This window comes from Phascolarctos cinereus, unplaced genomic scaffold (genome assembly GCF_003287225.1).
Source record: "Phascolarctos cinereus isolate Bilbo 61053 unplaced genomic scaffold, phaCin_HiC Scaffold_3;HRSCAF=262, whole genome shotgun sequence".
Lineage (NCBI taxonomy): Eukaryota > Metazoa > Chordata > Mammalia > Diprotodontia > Phascolarctidae > Phascolarctos > Phascolarctos cinereus.
In genome coordinates, this window is record NW_027555736.1 from 67,141,316 (window position 1) to 67,152,337 (window position 11,022).

General features: G+C 40.2%; 1 protein-coding gene across 1 annotated transcript in view; it reads left to right on the forward strand.

Annotated features, from left to right (window-relative positions):
* The window catches only part of MYO9A (myosin IXA), a 320,315-nt gene extending 310,756 nt beyond the window's left edge, over positions 1–9,559 (forward strand). The window contains 3 exon segments of the mRNA XM_020996823.2: positions 1,709–1,911; positions 2,890–3,032; positions 4,347–9,559. Of these exon segments, the coding sequence (XP_020852482.1) occupies positions 1,709–1,911; positions 2,890–3,032; positions 4,347–4,819 (819 nt within the window). The 3' untranslated portion in view covers positions 4,820–9,559.
* The last annotated feature ends 1,463 nt before the right edge of the window (positions 9,560–11,022 follow it).

Here is an 11,022-nt window from a genome sequence, read left to right on the forward strand (position 1 = left end):
TTGGAAACCCATACATTCTAGTGAAATATTTATTTCAGGGAAACAAATCTATTTGAATCCCTGAGTTTATTAAGAGAACACAAGGACAAGGCTCTGGTAAATTAGAACTGTTCTCCAGTCTTTGCCAGAGCCCTTTCCGCATGAAAACAGATGCTACCAAGCCTGTTCAAGGTTGGCCTGAGCTTCCAGACCTAAAAACTACTTTAACTTTTTTCCGTTATCCTTGTTAGGTGGTTCTTTGCGAACACAAGGCCTTATTGTGTTGTGGACCCAGCGCTTGAAGGCTTAGTGCCAGAGTGGTCTCTCACATGGCTCAGAGGCTTTCTCATTATGTAACTCTGTGTCCATTACTAGCCTTGTGCTCTTTGGTGATGGTTTTAGGGATCCAAAATGACTCCAAAGTCAGCCCAGGGTTTAATAACTTGATTCTAGCAGGCTGCAAGGTAGTTTAACAGCATGTTTTTACATAATTCTAACAGCGAATAGACTGCCTTCCTTCGCTCCCTGATTTATTGCAATGTAAATTTCGCTTGGTTCTCTCTTTGTTGAATCTCCCAAAGTGTTACACCCACATATTTTGTGATGCAAGTGGTCTTTATTTCCTGATATTTTTTTTGTCACTTTGGCTAGACCAATTCTTTGCCCTTAACACATTGTACCTTGTGTCATTCTTATGCTTTATCCTGTCCACCAGAGGACAGGACCTTTATTTTTCATTTTTGTATCTCCACATTTAGCATAGTGCCTCTAATATAACAAATACTTAAAAAATAAAATAATTGAATTAAGCAAATTAATGCGTCTACTGTTTCTGGTTCTCGTCTAAAAAAATATTTAACTTCTTAGTCACAGGTTCACCCCAAGGAAGCTAGAAGTAAAAATAAAGTCCTCATGTAATTTCTTCTTTTGTTTCTATTCATCTGCATTGAAGTGAACTGATATGTCATTACTGTAGACCAACAAAAACACTTCCTATGCTCATTCCCCACTGCAAACTGAAACAAGGGTGGGAAAGGCAGTGAAGGGAAACAAAGATAACATCTACTTCTAAGATGAATCTGTCTTCCTTCATTTCCCTGACAAAAACAACCACAATCCTGTTGCATTTCACCGTTGTGAGTATATATGTGCATACAAACATATTGAGTCAAGAGCATTCCATTGTCAGCCAAGACAAATTCAAAGTGAGTGTAAGAAGCTTACAGATGTCATAATTATGCTCTCTTACCTATGATTCCCCTCCAGTATGTTTTTATAAGTCATAGAAAAAGGCGTCCACTTTCTAAGGGAGCACTTTTCTTGTTATGGATAGGATTTTATAACGAAGATGAACACCTTTATACCCATGATATATTGTACCATAACCGTTATGGGTTGTACTTCGCTAGTACACTATGATAACTTTCGTGTGAGGCAAATGGGTATTCAGATAATTAAGGGAAGGAATCTTAAAAATCTGCCAGTGTGTAATACCCTTCCACCCCCTCAGGTTTCTTGCAGGGTTATTTTCATGGTTTCTTGCAATAAAACATCAATATGTTTGTGTCTAGTGGATGTTGTCTTAGTATCCTAAGGCCCCTGCCAGTGATGATTTGTGTGCATTTATTATTTCTACTCATCCAGTGGACTGAAAGCATGCTTATTGTCCTAACCTCTCTGACCAAAGATATGAAGACATGAAGCTTTTTATATGGGTGTTTCTCCACAGGGTAGAGGGCGTATTCGTAAGGCAAACTACCCAAGTCCATCATCTCCTGTTGCTGTCCGACTACCCTCCATGTCTGAAGTCCCAGAAGAAACTGTGACTAATGAGGAGGCCATAGAGATGGATGTCACAGAGCAACAGCAGGCAGCCATGCAGCAGGAAGAGAGGGTGTTGACTGAGCAGATTGAGAACTTGCAGAAAGAAAAGTGAGTTTCCAGAGTGGGAGGGGAAAGAACATTGTTTTTATGTTGTCCTTCCATGAAGACAATGCTGCCTACATTGTGTGGTGTGTAGTAGAATCAACCCCTAGAATGGGAGTCGAGATCTGTGTTCTGGTCCTGACTCTTATAACATCAAGCAAAGCGTTGATTTCTCTCTCTGGGCCATGTGTTTTGAGTCGTTGCATTGAAGTTCATTGGTGAAATAACTGGCCTGCATTAAAAGTGATTATTTGATTGTCAGGGTTCCGTTTGTAAAATGGGAACACAGTAAAATTAACTTGGCTACATGGGAATCAGACCCATGGAACTTTTTGAGAGCTGAAAAGGACCTTGGAGATTATTTAGCGTAATTTCTTAACTTTACAGATAAAGAAACAGGCCCAGGGAAGCGGACTTGCCTGGTCACAGCTAGTCAGTGGCAGAAATAAGACTAGGACCCGAGTCTCCTGACACTTACTGCTGCTTTCCTTACACCTCTGCTGGCCTCCACCGCAGGCTTTCAGTTAAACAGGAACGAAACATTCAGCAAGTCTGAGGAGAGAACAGCAAGTTTGTAAGCCTATTATCAGGACTTAAACTCAGGAGTATGTAGAAGCACCATTATATCAAGAAGAATAGAGATCAGAGTCACTAAAACCTGGGTCTTCTCATTAACACATGTCCTGTGAGCAGCTAGAGGCCCATCAGGGAGAAAAACAGCCTGCCAACTGTTAACCAGCGCCTGGCTGGAGAAGAATGGGGTGGGGAGGGAAGGAAAGAAAACCATTCCCCACCTATTTCCTCTTATATGCAGGACCTAACCTTTATTATTTGTTGTTTTGCTTCAAAGTAATAGTCTTTTTCATTGTCTGAACTACAGTGAATGGGGTAGTGTCAGTCACTTGTATTATTGTCTCCTGGGCCTTTTTTCCTAGAGCTTCCTCCAGCCTGTATGCTAATGCTCTTCCTGATTGGATTTTTCAGGGAAGAATTAACATTTGAGATGCTTGCCTTGGAGCCCCGGGCTTCAGATGATGAAACACTTGAATCTGAAGCCTCTATTGGGACTGCTGATAGCTCTGAGAATTTGAACTTTGACTCTGAAGGAGCTTTCTCTGATAAATCAGGTAAATGAGGTAGTTGGATCATGTATTTTTTCCTGTGTATTTGATCACTGAAGAGACACAGATTCCCAACACGTGAGATAAGGCCAAGACTTCTCCTTTCAGCTATGGTACTTGAACTGCAGCTGTCTCATCCTTCACAGTTTGGAATGACCTCTCAGTCTTAGGACCTGCAGTGCTCATGGGCAGTGAATTAGGAATGAACAAATAAATTTTTAAAAAGCATTTATTAAATATTTACTGTGTACCAAGTGCTAAGCACTGGAGATACAAATGGTAAAATCAAGATAATTCCTGCTCTTAAGGAGCTCACACTCTGGGAGAAACAACACATAAAAGAAAGTTCTGCTCCAGCAGAAGAGAAAGGATGAAGGAGTGGAGGGGATGGCAAGGCCTCGGGGTTCTGAGTTTCTATCAGTGGGTCATGTGACAGGTTCTGAAAGTTGAGAGGGCATAGATGCAGAGCAGTAATAAAGCCTTGAGGACCCAAGGACTGCAGTGACAAAGGGTAACTCATGGTTTTCCACGTTACCCAAAGGGATAGAATTGATGTCTCCTGTGTCATGCATCGATGTAAGCAGACAGACAGCTCAAATGGGTTCTGAGCAGCCATTGGGAGAAAAAGCTTCCTTGGTAGGCAACAGGTTTTCAGCCCCTTTGTGCAAAAAGAGCTATCTGCTGTTTTTAGGTGCTAAGGATTTCAAATTTTTTCTGCAATTAAACTTTCTGTGGGGCAAGTCCTACAGGGGAAATGGTTTCTCTCTGCCGTAGTTTAAAGCCGAAAGCACAACAAAGACTGTGACTTAGTCTCTGTCTCCCCTTATAAAGTAGGGACTCCTCATGTTTGTTGTATGTCATGGCTTCCTCTGGCAGTGTCTGATGAAACAAACCTATAGACTCCTCTGAATCATGTTTTTAAATGCACCAAATAAAAGACAAAGGAAATACTGAAATACAGCTATCAAAATAGTTTTCAGAAAACAATTTCCTGGGCCCCAGGTTAATAATTCCTGATCTAGAGTATCTAAGGGGGAGATTAAATGCTCCTGGGGTAAGGGGATGACGTCACTGAACTGCCAAAGTTGGAGAGAGAAATTCCTTCTCAGCAACGTGGACACATATAGCACTCCCTAGGTTATAAATTGGAAGAGTCAGGAAATGAATGGCATCCCCTTGTTGATTCTGCCTGTGTATCAGGTAAATCTGCCTGGCCTAACCTTTCGTCTGTACATATTAAAGTCTATTCATGACAGTGATAAATTAGCATTAAAAAGAATATTGTTTGACTTTTTTTTTGTCTTTTTCTTTTTGCCTTAGAGAGAAGTTTAGCACTTAGCTCGCTGAAATCTTCCAAGACCGAATCATCAACCAAGTTGCGAAGGCAGCTGAAAAAACAACAGGAATCTTTAGATTCAGTGGATTCTGCTATCTCTTCACTGTCTTCATACAACACAGCCTCTTCTCATGGGACCAGAAAGCGGTTTCAAATTCATTCCAAACCTCCGTTCTACCGAGCTGCTTCAGTTGGTGAGACCCCTGAGGCCCGGTTAGCAGTGGAAGGTTCCCTGTGCCAGGTCAGGACCCTGGAGGACAAGCCTCAGTTCATTAGCCGAGGCACATTCAGCTCTGCAAAGGGCAAACAAAAACTCAAGAATGTGAAAAACTCACCCCAGAAAACCAAAGACCTCCCTGAAGGAACATTAGGGGGAAATCACAAAAGAAACGTGGACCCTGACTGTGGCACTGTGCAGCAACAGATTGTTTATGGGAACAATGAGTACATGGTCTAATCTGGCAGGCACACATCCTTTCATCGCCACAGAGTGGTGGCAGCATCTCATCTTTGGGGTTTTCCCCTGTCATGAAGCTCACCCATAGCCGTCCGTCACAGGCATCATCATTAGCAACTATCCTGCCTCATACCTGAGCATAAGCAGCTGCTCCTAGCCGGGAGGTACCCAGCCTCCCGATGGAAGAGTGGAAAGGAGGAGCCAGACAGGCTTAGCAGAAACCTGTTGGGAAGAGTTTTAGCTGTGGCCTTAGCTGTTCTTAATTTGGGGAGAACTCGGGACCTACCAGGATTTATTCTTCGAACTGAGGCCCAAATAATTACAGAAGCTTGGCCAGTTACCTCTGCGGGTGCTTTGCCCTTGCCTCTTCTCCACTCCCCAATAATCTACCACTGTCTGAGTTGGTGTGGGAGGCAGAGATCGCAAAGGCAGGCAGCATGGTGTTGTGGGCCTGTTGGACCAACAGATTGTTGACCTGTAAGGAATAGGTCCACTCTTTTTGACCTTAAAGGCAAAGGCTGTAGACTTTGGAAATTTTGGGGGTACTTAGAAGCTGCAGCTGATTTAAACTTTCCTGAGGACCTGCAACAAATAAATGGAGCCGTTCACCCCAAACTATTTATCATGCACTCCATATTGTTGTCAAGTAAAAATTAAAAAGCTCTTGTTTCCATTAAGCAATCAGAGCAGGTCTCACACACTATAGGGTTATGCAATGAAAGAAGAAATTAATTTATTTTATTTTATTTTGTTAAGATATCAGAATAACCGATGCCAGTTTGACTCCTGGTTGGTTTGCGCCAAATACACAAGTGTGCCGAGTTTTCAATAGCCATACGATTCCAGGTTCCTCTAAATATTTTTTAATGTTTTATCAGCTCTGTGATCCTCAGACTTCCAAGCTGCATCATAATCCCTCTGTGTTGCTCCCTACCCGGTGATCATCAGACAAGAGACAACATAGTAACAAACACTCTGCTGGAAAATCCTCAGGAAAGTCTCACCCCCACTACAAACAGCGTGACTGGTTTAATTCTATCTTCCAAAACATTCATATGCAATAGTGCACGAATAAATGTTACAAAAAGCTGCCAAAAGGAAAATACTGTTTTTAAAATGTGACCCAACTAACTTTTCTTTTTCCTCAGACCATCAGTATTAAACAAATGGAAAAAATAGACTACTTGAAGCTATTTTTATTAATATTCTGGTTGCTGAAGTTTATTGTAAATATATATAAATATATATACACACATACGTACATACAGAAATAGATGTGTGTGTGTGTGTGTGTCTTATCTGTCTGTGTGTCTGTCTAACTTCTTTCCCATGGAACCTTCTCCCACAGAGAACAGCAGGGGAGAAACCATGGGCCATCAGAATTAAAGACAAGATTAAGATTCTCTTGGACTTGTGTTTGGGAAAGTAATGCCATTATTTTTCACCACAGGGTGTCCCCATACACCTCATGATGAGCTCTCATCCTTAGCTCCTTAGCATGTGTGAGATTATAAAACTTGTCTTTGCTATTTATAATGAGTGAGAAATGAAGGTGTGCTCACCTAACTGAACTGTGACACCCTTTCTTGAGACATGTGAAAATGTTCTTTTTGAAGTTCCTAATGCAGTTTGTCTAACCACCATATGCACTGTTCGGAGAAAGAGAATTTGCCATTTATAACCTGCTGTCTGGGTTGGTTTATTCCTAACGTTGCCTTGTGATGTGCCAGTAGTCAGCACCATTATAATATTTACATGAACTGAATATTAAGACCTTTTGGGTGAGTTGGTCTGAGTTGGTGTGGGAGGCAGAGATGTCTCTCACACCGCACAGCATTCCTTGTGACCACCATTTAAAACTAACATACCATTAGTGGATTATGCATAAGCTGTGCAACAAAGATTACACATTTTTGGCCCAATAGGCGTAGGGCATCATTCCATGTGGTAGCTACAGGTAACCATAGACCTCCCATGCTCTGCTAGGGACAGGAAGACTTCAGACTCCAAAGTATAATAATCATATGATTGAATATTAGATTTGACCCCCTTAGAAAAACTTTTTAAAGTCTGAATCTCCTGGAGCTGGGCTTGGGAGGCAGGTGGATAGGGAGCAATAAACTCTATTCTTATGTCATAGCTGGGGGTGGGGGTGGGGGACTCTCCATACATCATCCTAGAAGTACTTATGTTTTTTAGCTCCCCACAGAGTATCCTTTCTCATCAGGTTCTATGGAAACAAATTTGGGAGTCTTTTCATATGAGAAAAATGACCCACTTTCCTCCTGGGCCAACCTCACCTGACTGACCCTTCCTTCCCCACTCATAAGCCCTGTAAGCGTTGGACTCCTTTATGAGCTGGGTGCTGGAGAGAAAGACAGTTATTATTTTATTACTCCTTCTAGACCTTGAGTAATCACATGGAACTGACATTCCAATGTGTTTTCCATCTGAAGCTGTGTTTCTTTAGAAGATTAATATTTTATACAAGAATGTAACATAGGTTTCTTTATAAGAAGAAGTTAATGGCAAATAAGAGAACTTAAGATACTTTTCCCGGGGACCTTAATCTTCATTTTGAATCAAATAAAATAAAACCTATTCTACAGTTGACAGATCCTAGATCTCTAGTCATTTTATAACTAACCAGAATTATTAGTAGGGAGTGGTGTTCAAGAGAGTGGAAAGTAGGGCTTCACTGTAGGGGATCATACCGTAAGGGAATCTTCCCTAGGAAAGACTCTGTTGGCCAACAAAGAAGTGAACTATTAGGGATGCCATAACTACTTAGGAAAACTTTTTTTTTAAAGTTTTAGATTTGTTTCTACTTTTTAATTGAGAGACCATTAATTAGGCAAAATTTAATTGAAATGTCATTTTTAAGATCATTTTATCATCAGAAAATATGGTCTACATCAGTAATGGCCCTACATTTTTTTTGTTTAATGATTCATTCTTAACTACTCTGTTTATAATCCTGAAAGGATTTCTTTTTTTGGTGTAGTGGCATAGCCGGTTCACTGTTGGGTGAAAATGTAAACCCCATGATCTTGGCAGACTTCACACATACCGCCTCTTTTCCCCATTCAGGAACCCAGATTTTAAACTCTATCCCAGCATTGTAGTTGATATATGAGACCAATCGATATCAGCTCCTCCACCAACGTGCACTGGCTTTCTCTCGTGCTTAGGAAGCTTGGGAAAAAAATTAGTGGAGCCATATGATCAATTTCCAGATTGACAGACTGAACTAAACCAACTATAGTAATATAACCAGGCACAATTCTGAGAGGTGACATTTCAAGTTATAACCTATTTACTATCCAAGGAGAATTTTAGAATATTTGGTATACCTCCCGCTTTAACCACTGTACTAATAAGCTTATAAAGAAGTAAAAGAAGAAAGATGACATTTTGATACCAATTCTGTTTTGTTTTGTTTTTAACCTTGTTGCTACCTGTAGGTACTTTGGAGCTATAGAGACTGAAAGGCCACCCAGCTCCCTTTTATACCCAGAGATAACAGTTGTGAGAATTTTGCTTAAGGCTTGGAGGGCTGCTCTTCTGTTCTTCCCACCACCATCACTACTCCCTCCTCTCTCAGCTTAACAGTTAAACCTTGTTGTCCCTAGTAATGGAGGTAGGACCTGAATGCTGTGAAAAAAGATGAGAAAGAGTCCATTCCAGTTCTGCGTCCCATTTAGTTTAAAATAAACTGTGTGTTTTGTTTTTTCCTTTTTCCCAGCAGTCTGGGAAAACAGAAGTAAAATATAGTGTTCTCAGAATGTTTTCATAGCCAGTGCAATTTAGGATATTTATTTTCGCTGGATACTCAGCAAGTTCTTTACACACTCACCTTTGTTTTAAAAGTTTTTGAACATCTGCTGCTATTTCCATTTTTTGAATTTCTGCTGCCTTTGCATTTCCCTCCTACCTCCCAGCCAAGTAGAGCACCCTTGTCATGAAATTCATTAGGTGATATAATTTTGGGCAATCAGTCCTCTGGTTTCCCTTGCTTCTAAACATTCACGTGGCTTCTTTTGACTGGAATGATCCCACTACCATCATCATCCCCACTTTGAATTGGTCCTTAAAGAGAACACAGAAATAGTCTTAATAAGAACAGATTTGCCTGGGTCAATTTGGTCTTTTTGTTGTGACTATTTTGAACAAAGTTTCCCAAAGTCTGTTAAGTTGCCTCTCTGTGTTTAACTGTCATGCCTGTTTTCTGGTCCTCTCTTAGGTAGATCAGAAACAGGCTTTCACATAATAAGATACACTCTTTGTACCAAGTGATTGTAGTTACCATGGGAAAGGGCACGGACTGTGGATTATTATATTATTTTTAATGGATTTTTAAAGTAATTTATAATAAGTATGCTGACTGTAAATTATAACAACAAAGTATATATTGTAAAGGGATATATTATCCTGTGTCATACTCTATAAATTTTGCCTGTTTAAAAATAAAGAAAAATATATATATGCATATATATGCATATATACACAAAATGATTTACCTTGGCCACAGAGCTGGATTATGTTCATGATGCAGTCAACAGGCACTTTGTAATTCCATGTCAGTAGATTTTCCTTTTTTCCCCCCTTTGGGGAACAAGGCTTCATATGTGTAAAGTGCAATTTCTGTCGTTTCTTAAATATATCCTGTATGGCTGTACAAAACCAGCTTTATGAACAAATAACTTCTGGCTTATTAAAGAACAAAGCTTAACAAAGCAATATCCTGAGCAATTTGTTTTCTCTCAACTCTGAAGCATGAACTGCCATAACATCCTGGTTATGTTGATTTGTGTGTAAGGAAAAAACCCTGCCTGTAGTGTATCCTGAAGGTGTGGTGATCTCAAGTCTGAGGGAGGGTGAAGGTTATAATGCTTATGTTCCCCATCCCTGAAACCAACTATGTAAGGACTTCATTCTGTCATAACCAAGATGGAGGATGACATGTTCACCTGTGCTTATTCTTTACACTTGGTGGGAAGAGATGAGGAAAAGGGGTGTAACCAGCCTCCATTTGGTCTCTTCATCTAAAATGAAAATCTGTAGCAGCTCCAAGATGTACTAATAAGAAGCCTATGGTTAAAAACACCTTTTCTGGGACCATGAGACCTATGGGGAAATTAGTTGATTAATGAAGAAAATGGACATTCTTTTCAAAATCTAAGTGGGAACTGGACTGATATAAAAACACAAAACCAAAGTTGTCCAAAAGTTTCCTTTTTATTATTTACATATGAGGGCAGTAAGTCTACAATACACCAGCTTTCAAGAGGGGAAGGTTAGGTTTGGAAACCTATTTCTAAAAGAGGAACAGAGTAAATGATAGTGTGCATGGGGGGAAAAAAAGTCATTTGTACCTTTGGACTAAGCTTCTATAATCCCACTGAGAGATAGTGTTCTGATAGACTTCCTCCTTGATAGTACAAATGAAGCTTTTCAGTCCAGAAGCTATCATTGCTACAGATCACAGCCAGCAATCTGAGGTTCTGACTTTAGCTTGACAGTCTGCTAGGATTAAAACCTTATTTTTGAAACAGCTCTCATTTGTTGGGAATGCAACATCTGCAAATTTATGCTGTGTTCCTTGCTGAAAGTGTATTTTCTAAGGATTCTGATGGGGACTAGAGCATTAGGGATGAGACATACTTTGAAAAATTCAAATTGGCGTAGGGCATTCAACTAAAGAGCCTGAATAAGTTGAATTAACCTGGAATATCAAGTGTAAAGCTGTTCAAGTCTAAGAAAGAGTTTAATCAGTCAGTACTTTTCAATTAGACTTCATTCAAACATCCATCCACCAAGTATTTCACTGTGTACCTCCTTAGGCAATCCTCTTTATTCTTTCCAGTATAATGAGTTGTGAGCCCATCTTTCCTCGGACCACCCTATGGAACACACCCCATACACAAAATTCTCTATGCCTGGAAAGGGGTGTATCAGTAAACATTAATGGATTTCTCACAATATTTTGATTGCCCTTAAGCATTTCTTCTTCAGAGACAAAAAAACTATCATTGTTCAGCTCATTTTTGTAAAACAAGGTTCTTGTGTGTGTAAAAGACATGGAGGCCTCACAGATGGCTTTTGACAATGATGTGGAAACAATGATGAAGGACATTGGAAAGGGCAGAGAGGGAGTAGGGAGTGGAGTACAAATTAGGAAGTGGAGGTGTTCAATGGTTTGA